This window comes from Monopterus albus, unplaced genomic scaffold (assembly GCF_001952655.1).
Source record: "Monopterus albus unplaced genomic scaffold, M_albus_1.0 scaffold88.1, whole genome shotgun sequence".
In the NCBI taxonomy this organism is placed as follows: Eukaryota; Metazoa; Chordata; class Actinopteri; order Synbranchiformes; family Synbranchidae; genus Monopterus; species Monopterus albus.
Genome location: NW_018127968.1, coordinates 7,217 through 26,493, shown reverse-complemented (window position 1 = coordinate 26,493; position 19,277 = coordinate 7,217). Strand labels below are relative to the sequence as shown.

At 40.5% G+C, this 19,277-nt stretch overlaps 1 protein-coding gene across 2 annotated transcripts; it reads right to left on the bottom strand.

Annotated features, from left to right (window-relative positions):
* Positions 1–7,454: 7,454 nt before the first annotated feature.
* Positions 7,455–16,831, bottom strand: umps (uridine monophosphate synthetase). 2 transcript variants are annotated; one of them, XM_020607704.1, is made up of 10 exons: positions 16,529–16,831; positions 15,568–15,721; positions 15,086–15,210; positions 14,708–14,895; positions 10,453–10,550; positions 10,016–10,176; positions 9,819–9,936; positions 9,520–9,695; positions 9,315–9,429; positions 7,455–8,604 (listed from the first exon to the last, which is right to left on the bottom strand). In XM_020607704.1, exons 1-10 carry the CDS (start codon positions 16,676–16,678, stop codon positions 8,426–8,428), a joined length of 1,464 nt encoding a protein of 487 aa, XP_020463360.1. In that variant the 5' UTR covers positions 16,679–16,831; the 3' UTR covers positions 7,455–8,425. The 2 variants fall into 2 exon arrangements, with proteins under 2 accessions (XP_020463360.1, XP_020463362.1); XM_020607706.1 differs by lacking the exon at positions 16,529–16,831 and adding an exon at positions 16,217–16,283.
* Between the last annotated feature and the right edge of the window lie 2,446 nt (positions 16,832–19,277).

Genomic DNA, 19,277 nt, shown 5'->3' with positions numbered 1-19,277 from the left:
ACACTGAGCAAAGCTAGCACAGGATGAGAAGTTAGAGGAAATGTTTGTCTATATCTTTTAGATCTTCTGATCCATCTTGATTCATCTTTCCCCTTTTCCTGCTCCCAGATTAGTTTATGCAGTCAAATGCAAAATATTAGAGGTGGCAACCTTCTAATGGTTTCAGACAGCCACAAGCTGGGAGCCATTATCTGATGATTGTGTTGCATGGTCATGTAAAGGTCATAGAACATTAGATCATTTCACAGGACCAGATGCACCCTGCTGATTTTTTATTAAATTCAAAGGCAATAAAAACTATATTAATTATGAGTGGGTTTCATAGTTAGCAGTGAGGTTTCACGAAAACCATTGATCCTGGGGAAGTTCTTGTGTACAGAGGGCCAGTTCCTCATCTTCTTATCCCTGAACCTTTTACATCTCATCATTCAATAATGTTTGTGACTTGATTATTTTGTATTAGTAATATTTTGTATTTTGTACAGCATAGTTATAGTGGAGGAGGCGAGTTAATGCTGCTGAGAGAGATCTTGTTTTCTGGGTCAGTGTGAGTCTGAACAATTTGAATAGTCACAGAATGCACCTACACACACAAATGTGTTTGCATGTGCTCACACACACACAGAGATACACACTGACACACAGATCGCACTGAATAAATGTCCTCCTTCAGGTGGAAGGTTACCATGGTGACTAATCCAAGTAAAGATGATGCGAGCAGGACATCTGCTCATACCATCTCCACTTGTCCCCACTGTACTGACACCCAAGCAGGATTAACCTGCAGGAAACAAAGAGAGATAAACTTTAAATTATGATATTTTCTGTGCTAGTGTCCATTAATTATCAGTGTTGAACTGTGATGACAGACACAAAGGCAGGTATATGTGCACACAGCACATGCAGTAAAGGGACTTCATTTTCACTACTTGCTACTGCTCAGACAATATTGTTCACTGACACAATGTTCAAGTTTAGTTTCAGATGGAGTATGTTCTGAATTACAGGGTAACAATCTAAAACAACTTATATCATCCAGTAACACACACTCTGCCATCAACAAGTCAGAGAGCAAAGGTAAGGAGTAGCTAACTAGGTGGGGGAGCAGGCCTCAGGCATTTGCATGACTCTTTATTATCAGTAACTGTCAAAGGAAACAGCACACAGCCTACAGGCAGCACACACACAGACACCCTCTGGGAAGCACTTGCTTCACAAATTACAGATAGAAGCAAACAGTTTGACAGGCACCACCGATGTAATCATGTTCCTGCTGTACAGATACAAACACTGGTCTTAATGATGCTGATAAAGTGTGGCCCTGCAGAGCAGAGTTCAGAGGGTCACAGCTGGGGCAGCGGGAGAAGGCAAGTGTTGAGGTTTCCTGGTGGTCAAGTCATCTCATTTTGATTTATATAACCCAAATCACAAATATGTACTAGTGAGCTTTATATACATATCCACACTTGGACATACAACACCCTACAGTATGTCATGGATTTGGATTGATCAACTCTACAATGGGGAGAAATCTCAAGAAGAGAGGATAGCTCTTCTAGGACAGACAGACATTCAGTAGATTCAGCAGTAATACAATTATAATATGGGGAAACAAAATGGCAATATTGAGTAAATAGTAAATACTGTATAACAGTGGTCTGTCATCTATCATTGCTATTAAAAAATAACATCTAGTGCCTCTTTTGCAAACTCCATAGTCTATTTAAGGTTAATACCCTTTGTGTGTGTATGCTTTCTCTGTTTAGCAGGCCGTTCCAGCCACAAGGTAAAAATTATTTATGTTTGCAATGATGAGTTAGATTCTAGGTAAATTAATGTAAAACACAGTTAAACAAACCTTTAAAAGTGTATAAAGGATAACTATTTATTTATTTAGCATATTCCTGGTTTTAACCTGTTTGTGTCTCATCTGGGTTAAAAAACAAAAGGCTACAGTGGTTAGATACCGAGAGTATGAATATATTAACATGCTCTGTTTCTGTAGAGGACTGCATCACCATTGCAGGCACTGCTGTACTTTAGTGTTCCTAATTTTTGTACCATGATTTGGTCATCCTGAAGCTCTGACAGTTTTCTCATTATGCTGACACAGCATTCAAATGGTTTTTACCAACTGTTCCAAATGATGCTGATCACCTAATGTTCAGGATTAACTAGTGGTACATTTCTAAAAAGAATCCAAATCTCCTCACATGGCCTCATTAAGATCCTTTCACTGTCACTGACAAAAGCAGGTGGCTAAGCTACTATGCTGAATCCTAAACAAATTACCCACAAGCTAATTTTGCTCCTGGAGCTGGTAGGAAGGGTGTAGCAGCAGTAGGACCAGTTGGGACAGTCAGCCTAAACTGGGGCAAGGTAACCAGGATACTGATGAGTGTGAGCCTTCCCCTCCTCTGGCTTTAAACAAATATTGACTGGAGCTTCAAACACAGGCACAAGGCTCTCAGGTAAAGAATGACATGATGGACTTGCTTTGTCACAACATCTCTTGTAAGGTGGCATGTAAGGTACATGAGATGTTTCGGAGATAATAAATCAGGGAGACAAAAACAATGTGAAGTGAATAATGTGCACAAAGAACCAAAAATAAAAAAAGATGTACATATCAAATTTCAGCTTGAGCATTCTCACCAGAGAAGGTGAACATGCTACGACTGACATGTTCACTGTAATCAGAGCCAAATGACACAGAAAAGCTTAAAACCCCTAAGCGTTGGTAAAAATGATTCATTTTCAAGCACTGAAAATTCTGCATAGTTCTGTTTTACTCGTATGTCACTGTTGGTTTGAATGTATGCAGAGAAAATATAAAGCAACATGTTTATTTTAAGGACTTTAAAAGATGGGTTTTGATAAATTGAATCAGATAAACAATATGAATTACTGACTGTGTTTTGTCACATTGTTACTATGGATGTCATTGTCATGTTTCAACCAGATGGAAAGGCGCATCTTCAAACTGCAGTTCTGGAGAAATTCTAAAAGGTTAGTTTTTATTAAGGTAGAATATGCTTGCACCAAGATAATCAGTTTATTGTGAGGCAATACAAACATTTAAATTACACACTAAAAGGCATAAATCATTAAGATAAGGAGCTAAATAAATAAATAAATTTAAAAAACCAAAAAGATAAAAGCGTGATGGCTGAATTCTACATCTAAATGACAGATGGCTCATAGCAGATGTCTGCTGTGTGTGTGTGTGTGTGTGTGTGTGTGTGGTTAATGTTTAGTTAATGATTAACATAACCTCCCATTAAGCCCATCTCTCTGTTCCCTGGTGCTCACCTGCAGCCCCAGCCTATGACGTAGGAGGTGGACAGTAATGAATAGGCCCCAGTGGAAAATACATGCTGTCATCATGAATGTGCCAATGGGAAAATGATTATCAAAAAAGCTCCACTGGGAGATACATAGATTATCCTTCCATTGTAAATGTCAGCCTTCCCAGTCATCAGGGGACAATTCACATAAAGACAAAGTACAACCACTGAGGAAAAACTAAGTGCTAGACCATCACTTGCTCACTTTACAGACTTAGCAGTAGTGATAGCGAGTTGCTGTCTCATTGGCAGGTGGGTGTGTATGTTCATATACAGCAGGTTTTGCTTGAACACATGGACTGATGTAAAATTGGTATAGCCTTTAACATCTTTTACATTTTTCAGTAAAATCAAGAAAATGCATGCTGGATTTAAGATGCTGCCTTGATAGCATCACTGATTCAGTCAACTGAATTCACCTGCTGTGACCCTATGCTTTCTTTGCTCAACAAAGGTGTGTGTTATGAGAACTTGCTTGTCTACCTTAATGAGTTATTACTTTTCCATGAGGTTTTAATTTTTTTTTTTTCAGTTCACTTTCAGCTAAACTAGTGAGTCCACCTGTCAGGCAACATGTTGGTCCAAGGCTGCCACTGCTTACTTTACAGCAATGACTGATGGCAGCTGTATGCAAATAAGGCGACCTATTCATTGAAATATTCAATACACCTTATGCTTCAGTTACTGAAACTATGCTGCTGCTATTAAGTCGTCTCAGATGGAGTAGGGGTCCTTACTCTAACTTTTGTTAACCTTTGCTTTTCATTACAAGAATTTGGGTCACTCACCTGGCCTTGCCTACCTCTCACACTTGACTAAAACATATTGAGAACTAGGGAAAATAAACCCCTTAAAATAATCATAAGTATGAACTTGACAGTGCTAACAACAGTCATGTTCCTCCATAACCAAAAACAAACTGTGCCTTTTCCAGTTGCCCACCCGTACCTGCATAACGCGAGCCGAACGAACAAAACTTCATCTTCAGGTATTGTACGTGAGGCTCAACGTGAAGCAAATACGGATATGAAAAGTCACAAAAACGAGCACAGTGTGGCGATCCAGAGAGATGTGCTGAGCGCGTAACAGCTGGCTTCTCCGTAACCTTTGGAGAGAGATTTGGAAAGGTTAGGACACTGGGCAAAAGATTAACTCTTGTGAGAATTGATCAACTCAAGGAAATTAAAATGAGTGAAACGCCGTTAGCCTACCTTAGATGAAGCACAGAAATACAGGTCAACATCCGCCACTATGGTCAGGTTTGGCTCACCTTTTACGCGCACTGAATGTGCGGTGTGTGTGACAGGTATAAACCTTTTATACGCTCTCCCTCTCGCTGTCAACCCCCCCACCCCCCCACCCCCGGATGAAAATGAGAGAGAGGATCCTCCGGGCGCACACAAACACCTGTCGCACGGTGCGTTGCTCTGATCCAATATTGACATTAAGGGGGAAGGGTGCGTTGGTGTGTTGAGGACGGCCACACACACACACACACACACACACACACACACAGAGTGCAAAATGAATTATTCTTCCCAGCCCTCCCTCCTCCGCTTTTGTGCCAGGCAACGTGTCTGACCTTTGTGCCTGCGCTGATGTGCAAAAGGGCTCATTGTAACGTAGCTACCTGCCATCTTCCTCACTGTGTCCTAGCGAGAGTGACTGTTCGGATGTAATTTCCATAACATATGCCTTGCAAATGACTTTCTGTTGCTGCGTGGCTCACCTTAGCCAGAAACTTCAGGGGAAAAAGTAGCGTGCTCAAATTAGACGTTACTAAATGGAAACCTAGAGACATTAAAAAATAATAAACTAAATTAAAATAAGAACCACTGATCTATTACAACTCCAAATCAGCAAATGTTGGGACAGTATGTAAAATCCAAATGGAAACTGAAAATAGTGACGTGTAAACCACCTGTATCCTGTATTACATTGAAAACTATACAGCAGCACATTATTTGATGTGACACCTCGTCAATTTTATTCTTTGTCCAAAATAAGCATTAAATTCTGATGCTGTAACAAATTTCCAAAAAACGTTGGGATGTTGCTTTTCAGGGCCACTAACGAGGTAAAACAATGAAATGATGATTCTATTGTAAAGATCACAAGCCTATATGACCGAGCTCTCCCTTCGACAGCACTGCATCCGGAATCATCACTCTTCTATGACCGATATAACCACATGGGCTCAGGATGACTTTGACACACCTATGTGTCAGGCACTACAATAGGTAGTTACATGCATAGACGCTGCTTAAAACGTACTGTGCCAAAAGGAAGTCAACAGTGTCCAGAAGCGTAGTCGACCCCTCTGGGCTCGGAGACTTTTGGGATGGACTGTCACACAGTGGAAACGTGTACTGTGGTCAGATGAATCAGTACTTCAGCTCTTTTTTGGAAGGAATGGACGCCGTGTGAAAGGACCAACCAGGCTGTTACCAGCAACAAGTCCAAAGGCAGGGTCTGTCGTGGTCTGAGGTTGTGTCAGTGCCCTTGGCAAAGGTAGTTTACACTTCTATGATGGCTCCATTAATGCTGAAAAATACAGAGAGGTTTTGGATCAACATATGCTGCCTTCAAGATGACAACTTTTCCAGGGACGCCCATGCATATTTCAACAAAGCAATGCAAAACCTCATCCTGCACATTACCAAGGCCTGGATGTGGAGTAAAAGGGGGCGAGTGCTGGACTGGCCTGCCTACAGTCCGGACCTGTCCCCAACAGAGAATGTGTGGCGCTTTTTCAAACCCAAATTTTGATGAATTTTGAACAAAGAATAAAATTGATGAGGTATCACGTCAAACTGTGTGCTGCTGTATTGTTTTCAATGTAATACAGGACACAGATGATTTACAAATGACTGTTTTTAAATTTGATTTTGCATACCACCCCAACTTTTTCTGACTTGGGATTGTATATATACACACTTCCCCAAACAGGAAGTCTAATAAGACAATTATGCATTATGAATGACTTTAGACTTTGTTTGCTCTTATTTATTTTTGTTTATTAAAATAAATCGTCTGAATAGCCTCACATGGAAGAGGTTCCGTGTTACCTACATCATGTATGCACCAATTTACAGAAAACTGGTGCATGTTTTTACAGTATATGATTGGAAAAGGAGCTTTAATGATCTTACAACAGAGGTGGTTCTACACCATCCACAATATCAGAGGCCATATAGGCATCTTACTGATGTCTGCAGACGTATCTTATGTCTTTCTATTGAAGAAATACTTCCAGTTTGTGCTGCCCAGCTTGTGAAAACAGTTGTGCAATGCTTTTTAAGGCTCAGGTGGAGTTTTGTCAATCTGGGAAAATAACTGCCATCAGGGTCATTTTAAATGTGACTAACGGAAAACCTGCATTAAAAATGAGAAAGATGAGAAGAGGTGTGGTCTAGTAAAAAGATTTAGCACTGAAATGCATTTTGGGAATTGGGATCCAGTGTTTTTGAAGCCTGACAATGAGGAAGAGTCCACGCTGTATATCTTGAACCCTGCTGCTTTAATTTTGATCATTTTTGTCTAACAATTCCTCCAACTTTATGGAAACACAACCCAAAGCACAAAATGTTTAAAAAAAAATATATATATATATTGTGAGATCGAATATGGAAAGATATCAGAAGAGGAAGAAAAAAACAGTTTGGCAAGCCCACATAAGATATTTAATATTAGAATAATTATAATTTGCACATTTAATTTGATTTTAAAAACAATAATTTAAAATAGCTGAAAAGTAGTTTGATGTAGGCTAGTTTTATCTAATGTTTATTCTACAGAACACCAATACAATTCACATAAAGGCTACAAACCTGTATAGGCCTACATTTGCCATATTTCATATTTAAGAAACCAGCTAAATGTACTTGTGAATATTCTAACCAACTCAACCTTCTTACCCAGCTGTACTTAACAGCTCTTGAGAAAAACATCAGGTTGTGAGAACCTCTAGATTCACATGTGAAGTATTTTTGTATTTCTTTGATATTTTAGAAGTGAATACATTAAACTGGAATCCTGCTGCAACCGAGTCCCTTTCAGATCAAGTGAAATTTAAGATTTCCATAATGCACAGCTCAGTAGGCACAGTCCTGACACAATAGTCTTTTATAGCCTTAGATAAGTCATCAAACTTCCCCTTACACTTGGTGTAAAAAAGATGAAGTGAAACCTGCCCAATAAAATCATGGTGTTTCAAACAGGTTTCACCGTACCACGGGAAGTTTATTGCCTACATACAGTTCACAGAATGTGAACATTATTTAAGCATTAAACACAACACACTTTTCAACATATAAGACTGAAATCTTTTCTTTCTTTCAGAAAATACATTTCCACTTTGTCATAAAAATAAAATACATTACATTTATCCAGTAAATCAAATAGGAGAATACCACCCAGAATATCGTGAAGTTGTTTTGGTGCCTGTCAGCCCGGTAGGAACCGTCTGTCTTCTTGTAAAGGGAGGTGTCAAAGTCAAGGCAAGTCTCTCTTGTATAAACAAAACTCGATCATCTTTTTGGACAGATAATAAATCAACAAAGCACTTTTGTGATCCCATGTTACATTATAACTGAATATATACTGTATGTATTTAGGAGCATGACTGTTGGCCCATTATTTTTTATTTGCAGTGTGGATGGCAGGCACTGGCATTAAGACAGCCCTGATGACTAATCCGGCTCCAGTCAGCAGCGTACGTGTGACTGTGTGAACAGTGATGTAGGTAGAAAATGGGCAGCTTAAGATGTTTGTGTGCTGAAAAATGCCCTAAATTGTAAACTCAATATTATTCAGTACATAAAAGGATTAGCCAGGCACACTTTTTAATACTACAAATATTGGTCCCATACTACAGAAGGTAAACAAAAGCATCCCCAGGAATGGTGGGCAGCAGCAGTCTTCGTTGGTGGAATCTCACCTTGTGCTCCTGCTTTAACAATGTAAGCCAGTGGAGGTTCACCTATTTCTAGATAACATAGCAATACTTCCTGACCACGTGGACGTGTCCTTATTAGAGCTGTAGATTACTTTTGAAATTAGACACAGTGATACAGATCCTATTGGTCACTCTGGCCCATTCTCTTTTTATAAGCATCCCAGCCTGATTTTCTGTAGGACTCAGCAGCTTTCAGCCTATCAGGGGCCTCCAACACACCCCGTCCCACAATGATGACATCAGAGCCTTTGCTGCAGATAATTTCCTCTGGTGTGGTGTACTGCTGGCCCAACACATCACCTGTAAAGGGAGAGACACAAAGAGAGAGACATGGGTGAGGAGGGGTGGAGAGAGGGGGAGGTTGACTATTACTGCCAATGCCTAGCAGGGCCAGCATTAGTTTCTTATACCACAGCACCACCCTGTGGTAAAGACAACTCACAACAAAGAAACAAAGACCAGCAGGGTTTGCATTCATCTTTATAAGCTCACAGTTTTCTTCTGTTCTGCTTTTTCTGAATCATTGCAGGATTTATAAGCATGTTACCACCACCTGTAGATCTCTGGAATCATGTTCCACCATTGGCGGGAATGTTTGTTGTGGCGCCTGCACATGTGCGTCCTTATAACTGCAGTTATGCTTTTAAAATGCAGGAAAACAGAATAAATGTAAAAATATGCTTCAGGTTACATGACCGGAGTTCACTGTTGTACACAGATTGACCGGAACAGAAGCATGGCTGTTTCATCAGTAGAAATTTCATCTCAAATTAACTGTGGAAAAATATTTATAAACAAAACAAAACGTTATATGTCTTATCCTACACATGTAGTATGTGAAACTCCTGAACACCACAGATGAATCATTGAAAAGTTGGAGTGTGTATATATGGTGGAATGTTCCAGCGAAAATAGACAATTTCATTGCTTCCTTTAAATTAATTAAAATCTAAGCTACTGGGATGAATGAAATGAAACACAAAAACAATGACAAGTGGAAGTCAGCTTACCTCCAACCTGCATCTGCACCCCTGGGGTCATGTGGATGAACTCTGGCCTCATGCTGATCTTAGAGCCACAGATAAATCCCATCACAAAGTCCGACTGCTCCTCTGCCATTTTCACCTGTAAAGACACAGCGGTTGAAATAGCAGCAAATGATCAACAGTGAATTTCAGCAAACTTGGAAGGAGGTCTGAAGAGAGACACACTTACCACAGCCTTTGTGTATTCACCAGTGGCAAGTGACCCCTCGGAGCTCATCTGTGCTATGAGCAAACAGCCTCGGCCCAGAGGCTTTCCTACAGCACTCAGACCCTTCAGCAGCCCGGGCCCCGGCACAGCATGAGCATTGACTATGTGAGACCAAGACGAAATCTGGTACAAACCACCTGGAGGACAGACACATGAGCAGTGTTAGGCTACTTAAAATGTTAAGAAGGCAGGTTTTTTTTAAAGTCACATTTGGAATAAATGTTTATTTTTAAAGAAGCCAAGGTGTTTGATCTCCTCACCTTCATACTGATGCTTGACTGTGTTCCCAATGTCAGCAAACTTGCGATCTTCAAAGATGAGGAAGTTGTGTGTCTCGGCCAAAGTCTGCAGCTTCTGGCTGAAGCCCGCTGTGTAGTCCTGTTAACATTCCCAACAATTACATCAGTTTGTTTGTCTGGCAATCTTCTTGTAACAAAAGGACTGCTTCTACTTTCACCTTGAGGATGTCTACATGGGTCTTCAGCAAGCAGATCTTTGGACCTAGGGAGTCCGCCAGCTGCAGCAGCTCCTCGCTGCCGGTCACGTCGGCGGACACACAGAGGTTCGACTGCTTCTCCTCCATGATCTTCAGCAGCTTGGATGCCAGAGGGTGAACATCTGCAGACAACAAAGGAGGAAGCAAAGGAAGAGATTCATTTCAACCTCTTAAAAACAATGACTGCCACTTTAGAAATGAAGAATAAACTGCTGTAAAGACGTCACCACAGTCGTGCAAAGTATTTGTCAGATGCTTCAGTGACAATGCAATCAATCCCTAGTTTCAAAATGCTACTAGCATCAAAATTTCAAGTTGGATGTAACCTTGCAGAGACTATGGTCATTCATATTTCATTTGCCATACTGGTAGGGCATTTGACTTACAAGACTACATACTTGGTAGTTTGGCTCTGTCTGCATAGCTCAGCTCCTGGTTCTGTTCAATACAAGGCTTCTTGGTGGCAGAAACACCACTGCCATTCGCCTCCTTGGGGCTGGGAGAAGCAAGGTCGAGTAGAAAACAGAACTGGTACATGGAAATTACACACAATAACACAACAGCTACATTCACCAGTCACCATCTTACTCAATACAGGGGAAAAAAAAAAATTATATACAGTCAGGTCCATAAATATTGGGACATCGACACAATTCTAACATTTTTGGCTCTATACACCACCACAATGGATCTGAAATGAAACGAACAAGATGTGCTTTAACTGCAGACTGTCAGCTTTAATTTGAGGGTATTTACATCCAAATCAGGTGAACGGTGTAGGAATTACAACAGTTTGCATATGTGCCTCCCACTTGTTAAGGGACCAAAAGTAATGGAACAATTGGCTTCTCAGCTGTTCCATGACCAGGTGTGTGTGTTATTCCCTCATCCCAATTACAATGAGCAGATAAAAGGTCCAGAGTTCATTTCAAGTGTGCTATTTGCATTTGGAATCTGTTGCTGTCAACTCTCAAGATGAGATCCAAAGAGCTGTCACTATCAGTGAAGCAAGCCATCAATAGGCTGAAAAAACAAATCAAACCCATCAGAGAGATGGCAAAAACATTAGGTGTGGCCAAAACAACTGTTTGGAACATTCTTAAAAAGAAGGAACGCACCGGTGAGCTCAGCAACACCAAAAGACCTGGAAGACCATGGAAAACAACTGTGGTGGATGACCAAAGAATTCTTTCCCTGGTGAAGAAAAAGAAAATGGATGGATGGATGGATGGACTTCAGAATTCATCCTGCTGCTTTTGTCAGCAGTCACATCATCAATAAATACAAGAGAACCAGTTCCATTGGCAGCCATACATGCCCACGCCATGACACTACCACCACCATGCTTCACTGATGACGTGGTATGCTTAGGATCATGAGCAGTTCCTTTCCTTCTCCATACTCTTCTCTTCCCATCACTTTGGTACAAGTTGATCTTGGTCTCAACTGTCCATAGGATGTTGTTCCAGAACTGTGAAGGCTTTTTTAGATGTCGTTTGGCAAACTCTAATCTGGCCTTCCTGTTTTTGGGGCTCACCAATGGTTTACATCTTGTGGTGAACCCTCTGTATTCACTCTGGTGAAGTCTTCTCTTGATTGTTGACTTTGACACACATACACCTACCTCCTGGAGAGTGTTCTTGATCTGGCCAACTGTTGTGAAGGGTGTTTTCTTCACCAGGGAAAGAATTCTTCGGTCATCCACCACAGTTGTTTTCCGTGGTCTTCCGGGTCTTTTGGTGTTCGATCTTGAGCTCACCGGTGCGTTCCTTCTTTTTAAGAATGTTCCAAACAGTTGTTTTGGCCATGCCTAATGTTTTTGCTCTCTCTCTGTTTGTTTTGTTTTTTCAGCCTAATGATGGGTGTAATGACTGATAGTGACAGCTCTTTGGATCTCATCTTGAGAGTTGACAGCAACAGATTCCAAATGCAAATAGCACACTTGAAATGAACTCTGGACCTTTTATCTGCGCATTGTAATTGGGATGAGGGAATAACACACACCTGGCCATGGAACAGCTGAGAAGCCAATTGTCCCATTACTTTTGGTCCCTTAACAAGTGGGAGGCACATATGCAAACTGTTGTAATTCCTACACCGTTCACCTGATTTGGATGTAAATACCCTCAAATTAAAGCTGACAGTCTGCAGTTAAAGCACATCTTGTTCGTTTCATTTCAAATCCATTGTGGTGGTGTATAGAGCCAAAAATGTTAGAATTGTGTCGATGTCCCAATATTTATGGACCTGACTCTATCTATCTCGATATTTACCGTGTATGATATGGTTAACTCCCATACACGTCAAACCAGCTTTGCTGTTTCTCAACTCACAGAGTCAGGTTTTTTCCCCTTCAATTTGTCTTGATCTGTATAAGAACACTGTGTAGATTATGCTAGAGACCTACCTAGCATGACCAAGTAGGTGATGCCCTGCTCGTTGCCCCCAGGGTACGTAGCATATTCACAGATGTACTTCCCCTCATCGGTTATTTCAACATTGGTTATCTGGATGGAGGGGCTCATCATGTCTGGGGGATTATGTGAGAAGCTAACCCGCCCTTTCAAGGGTGAGTCAGGGTAGTTGGGATCAAAGTTGGGATGAAACACAGCAATGTTGATCCTTTCTCCGTCCTTCGGCTCATAAATCCACGTGACCTGTGGTGAATCAGGAAGCGGGGTGGTTAGGATGCAAACAGTGACTGAGAAAAACCACAGGCCTCATTTATCACCGCATTGATAAACACTTGAAAGTATTTTAAGATGTCTGCATTTTGCTGTAAACTCCACGGGGCAGCGTACACAGCATCACAATCAAATAACTGGAGCAGGTATGAATATGGATGTAAGGTTTTCAGGAGCAGTACTCTCTCTCCCTCTCAGCTGCTCTTAGCGGAACCAAGCAGAGTTGTGCACTTTCTACTTCATTGAGATGCAACTAAGAAGTGTTCCCATTACCATATTCAATCCCCTAAAGAAAAAAATGAAGCTTAGTATTGTTTGTTTGGAGTAATAAAACATTAAGCCTGAATGTGATAAAAACCTATTACTAGCCTCAGGATGATTTCTGGGGGCTATGATTTGTTAGATTAAGGTTTAATGTGCCAAATAAACAAGGCACATGGAGCTTATAATTTTATGTTTATTTTGATTGCAATGAATTGCTCCTATTTCACTTGTTTCACACACCAGCAGAATCAGGCCGATGCGCAGTTGACAAATACTTTATTTAAGAGGAAGAGAGCCACATGTTTAGCCAAATATTAAACAAAGTGAATGACTTAACAGCCCGTGTCTGTTCACTTCAACCGTGAAAACAAATTGTTATCCCAAGCAATTTCAACAAATTGTATGGTGTCAAGTCAGAAAAATGACATTTTTATTACAATTTCATACACCTATTTAGAGCCGAGCGTGGTGGTATTAAGATGTAATCAAGTCCTAACTGAAAAGTAGAAGAAAAAAAAAAAAACTTTATCGTGAGGACGTGCATCTGACCATTGTGAGCTGAGTCCCAGTGGAATCAGGGAAGGCACAGCGCAGGGTGACTGTCTGTCCGGGATACGACAACACCTCTGGCTCCACCTTCACTCGCTGGCCTGATGCTCCTAGAAGAAAACAGAGGAACAATAACCTTTGTTGTTTCCTTCATTCCCAAAGTAAGAAGAGAAGACAATAAAAATACACAGCAGATTTCTGTACAAAGACTCCTGATGATGAATAAGGACAGAGTGGTAGTGTCTGGTACAACAAAGCATTAGTGAACCCAAGAATCTGGTATTGTTCCATGACTATGCATGTGTGGATGGCGTGGCTGAAAAAAAAAGAAAATGAGGAGATGTGTGCTGGAAAAAAGAACGACGAAAGCCAGTTCTCTTTTGCACACAAGTCATAAATCATCTGAATGGGTTATGCTTTTCTATAGCCTGCCATTTGCTGTGCCGACACATTCCTGTGTAGCAGCAAAGAGTCAAAATAAATATGCTTTTCTTGGTGCGCTGTGTCAGTGGGTGTGTGAGAAACGAAAAGAGCCAGGGAGCTTTAAAACAACAATCTGTCCCTGTATGTGTGCGTGCGTGTGTGTAATCCAGGTCTCAGTGAAAATGTAATTACTTGTATGAGTAAGCGGGCATTAGTGTATGTCAGCAAGATGCCACCTGTTTTAAGTAAGACTGGATTACCTGCAGATACAGAACTTGAAAATATCTGCAGCCAGGGTTAAAATGTGCATGCTGGCTTGCTTCACTGATAGTGACAGCTCTTTGGATCTCATCTTGAGAGTTGACAGCAACAGATTCCAAATGCAAATAGCACACTTGAAATGAACTCTGGACCTTTTATCTGCTCATTGTAATGGGCATGAGGGAATAACACACACCTGGCCATGGAACAGCTGAGAAGCCAACTGTCCCATTACTTTTGGTCCCTTAACTGTTGTAATTCCTACACCGTTCACCTGATTTGGATGTAAATACCCTCAAATTAAAGCTGACAGTCTGCAGTTAAAGCACATCTTGTTCGTTTCATTTCAAATCCATTGTGGTGGTGTATAGAGCCAAAAATGTTAGAATTGTGTTGATGTCCCAATATTTATGGACCTGACTGTATACACACACACACACACACACACACACACACACCTATACAACCATACCCGAAAGTGCTATTTTCCGTGATGAACTTGCGGACACTCTGAGCGGTTTGGGCGTCGATGCGTTTGGTAGCCAGCAGCACATTGAGCAGCTTGGACATAGAGATGATGGGATGGACCCTGATTCCCCGAGAGGCCAACATCTCCACGGCACCTTGCTCTCTGTCCATTACTACAACGGCATCTGTTACCTTTATCAACAACCAAAGATTTCATAAGAAACCCACACCAACCGGGGATACTACTGAAAGGTCTCTTGTATGCTGCTGTAACACTGTTACTTCCTAAATTTTCAGCTGCTACAAGCTTTACAGATGATCATCAAACAAAAAGCATCAGTGTCACAATATTATAGTCACTGTAATTAGTTTAATACTGCACCTTCAAACCCTCCTTGTAGAGCACCTCGGCAGTCTCCAGGATGCTGCTGCCGCTGGTCACAGTGTCCTCAATGATCAGACATGTATCTCCCTCACGGAAAGACCCCTCCACCAGACGCTTGGTTCCTAGCAGAGTTACATAAAGCAGCAAATCAGTCCTTCTATACAGAGATGGGTGTCACTGTAGGTGTTGCCATAACCTAAGAAAACACTGTGCCAAAAGTGATCAACCCACAGAAAACCGCAGAGCACCAGCTTTATAAAGGCACTGAGACATCATAATCATATTGCATGTGAATCTTGTCATATTTCAAGAACAAATTGTCTTGTTGCTTTTTAAATGAGCTTGATTTCTGAAACTATCACTATCCACATTAAATTCTTAACTGCTTTCTGCTGTAACAAATGACATTCTCATCCAAGGCCAGTACTTTTAAAACTAGATACTGTAAATAGAGTCTGATTATGTGCCTCTCCACCCACCATAGCCTTTGGCTTCCTTCCGCCTGATGAGCATGGGTATTTCATGTGTAATGCAAATAACTGTGGCCAAAGGCAGGGCTGTGTATGGGACTCCACACACCAGGTCAAACTGTAACCCTTCTTCCTGCACTTGCTGGTAGATCAGGTTTGACACCTGTAAATAAATAAATAGATAAAAAAAAAAGAGGCCTTACAAGAGCAACATGGTCACATTTTTAAAGTGGTGGTGTTATAGATACTGCACAACAAAACAAGGTTGGAGAATATGGGAGACTTGAAGATCCAATGTACGTAGACATGCGCTGGAAAAAAGGGGTCATTTTCAACCATTCTTCCAAGGTCCACCACATTTTATGTCCTCAGTAATGTTCAAACTCTCTAAAATGGATGTTAATTGGTACTAGGAATCCATTCTGCAGATGCAAAAATATGCTACAGACTACAAAAAGACACAAAACAACTACAAAGCCATGCAAAGCAATTTAAAGATACAAAATAAGTAAGAATAAGTGCAAAATGGTGACAGACAGATGCAAAACAATTACAAAGGGATATAACCACAAGAAGACAAAAACTGTCTACAGTCATGTGGTTCCTCCTTTGTGATTTTTAATCCTTGTCTCACGACCTGTCCATGCACATACTTAACAGATATTCAGCTGGAAAGTCAATGAAACTTGAAGAAGACACACAGATCGAATACAGATAGATGCATAACAACTACCAAATCTCATTTATATATTGGTGCAAAATGATCCATTAGTGTGACTGTTGGGACTCAAGACGCCGACCCACGTGTGCACCATCCACGTGCAATACGTCAGAACTGATAGTGGAATATAATACTTCCGCATTCAAATTGCGCAGCTGTATGATATTTTGCGATTGTCTCCTCTATCCCACGTTAAAGTTATTTTAAAGTCCGACACTGTGACGGGGAAAGACAGCAGCACGTGTTTACCTGCTTCATAAGCACAGGGAAGGACACGAGGACCCTCAGGTCGATGTAGATGGGTGTCAGCATGCCGGTCTTCAGCTTGTACTCTCCGAATTTCACCGCGTTCACATTGTGGAGCTTCTCGATTAAACTGTCGAGGCAAACGCTTTCCATCCTCTGATTTATCCAAGATACTCGCGGCTAGGAACAGGAGTTTACTCTAGGACTATCCCAACTGTGTACTTCCTCAGTGACAGAAACACTTCCGCTACGGTTCCTTTCAGAGTAAAAGCCTCACTTCAACTCTGATAGAGACTATTCCCCCTATGGCGTAAAACACGTGCCAAATGTCAACATCATTACATTTTCTCCCACTTCACTCCCTTCATCCCCAGTTATCTTACTTTTCATTTCACTGAGGTCATGTCTTAGTTTTCTTAACTTCTTGTCCTTTTGTTGTCCTCAGAAGTGTTTTATGACAGTTAGCTGTCCCACTGTTTCAGCCTAATCCTTGTTCATTCCTTGTCACCATAGGAGTGCTACAGTAGATAGTCTTCAACAAACAGCTGTGGTAGGATAGCTGGCCTCTCTCTGGCCTTGCTCAGCGGCTTTGTACTTGAGGACGGATAGATAGAGAGGACAAGAGAGTGAAATGTGTAATTGTCAGAGCCAAGAAACACCAGGAGGTCAGACAGAACATAAACTTGGTTACTTTGTCAGTAAAGTAGCCTGGCATATTTATATTTCATAATCATAAATTCATCTGTAGCAATAAATACATAACATGGCCTGGTGATACATGATGAATCCATCTAGTGTTGCAGTCATCATGTTAAAGCTACTAGAGTAGGACCACAGGAATTCCTTGACAGAGAGAGAGAAGAAGAAATCTGCCTTAGGCTGCAGTACTCACACTGGATGGTGTCTTCCTTCAGCCACCTCCTCTTCTGTTCTTGCTTCTGAATTAGAAATTCAGGTAGCACACGCTGTAGCTCTTTCACTGGTCCTGAGGCTGTGCTGCTGGTTTTCGTATTCTGATACAGTGCACACACAAGTGGCTTATATGGAATCTGTGGCAGTGCTGAGTATTAAACACACTTTGCATGTGTCATGTTTTGATAGACAACAAACTGTGGATCTGTTTTGTTGGACTTCACACTGACAGACAATGTGTTATTTTCAGCTACTTGATACATCTTATTTGCTCTGTTTCATATTGACTGTGTAGAAAATGATCAAAAACATCTCTACATAAGAGGGGATGGGCACTTTACTGTGTGTTGAAAGCTGCACCGATTAACACAGGATTCATGAGAAGCAGTTTTTTCAGTCTGTGTGATATCACATGTACCCAGCATCCTTTGGTAACAACACATGCTTTGACTCTATTTTTGTTTATATTCAGTAATAAAAGATGTTTACAAGTAACATCTTGAGTTTTGATTTTGAGTATATATTATTTTTAGAAAGCAGTTGTTTTAAAAGCTCCAAATTTGACTTGACCTGACTTGAACATGTAACTGATTTGACTTTGCTGCTTCACTGAGTTGCATGTGGATTTCATCTATTTTACCTGAAACTCCAAAAAGAACGTCCCAGTTTTATCATGTACATACAGTAATATAGGTGCATGGCGGTTTGGTGCATGCTGTTCCACAAAACTGACTTCAATCTTTGCACCCACCAACATCCCAGAAATTAGCAAAAAATGTATGAACAAATAATTTATTTACAGTGTAAATATAAGCAGCTTTTAGCACAGGTGTTTTTCTTTTCATACAACAATTGATTGGATTCAAATAAATGTTCATTCAGGTTCATAAACACTAATAATTTACAGAGACCATAGTCTTCTTAGTGTAGTTTTCATATGAATAAGTCTGTGGAAGAACATTTCTGTATGCAGCTAGCATTTTATCCAACATGCAGAATTGGATTGCTATAGAGAGAAACAGTTTGGTTAAAACAGAACAGCAATCAAACCAGATAAGTAAATAAATCAAACTTTTGAATTCTGATGTTAGATTTGTCTTCATGCTTGAAAGAAAGAGATGATTGCAGCAACATCGGCAATGATGCAGTCTGTTCAGGGTATCCATTTTTATTCACTTCTAAACAATTGTTGTGGCCAAGACAATGTGTAAACTATTTGTGAGACATTAACTTATCATTAATCTGAATTTTGCACTCAAAGAATTATTATATCCAAAAAGTTTGTATATGGGGCTGAATCTTTTGTTAGATTTTGTAGACTGTAAAAATTACTTTTACTCATATTACCTGGGCTTAGAGGAGCAGAACAGGCACACATCAGTCATCATTTGTTCCAAACAGTGGCATTTATAATTTTCTGGGTGAAAGATAATAGCTTTAACCTTCATAATTTCAAGTACACTATAAATTTGTACTCCCTTTACTTTGCATTGTCTAATTTTTATTTTCATTTTAAAATGTTTTGGTTTGAAAATGCATTTTATTTAATGCCAATACTTTGGTTTATGATCAAAAACGTACAAAACCTGTGACATTCTCATCAGCCTCATGTGTATTTTGTTTTTAGTTGTAATATGCAAATTAGCATGGTTAAGTTATCATAATATGTTAAGGTCACATGCTGAACGTGGTCAATATGATACGAATATGAAATATATGTTAGCATTGTTACTGTTATGTAGCATTTAGCTCAAAGCATCATAGACTTGTGGACTGGGCCTCACAGAGCTGCTAACCTTGCTGTAGACTCAGGCGTCTACACAGATGGTGTAGCATTAGC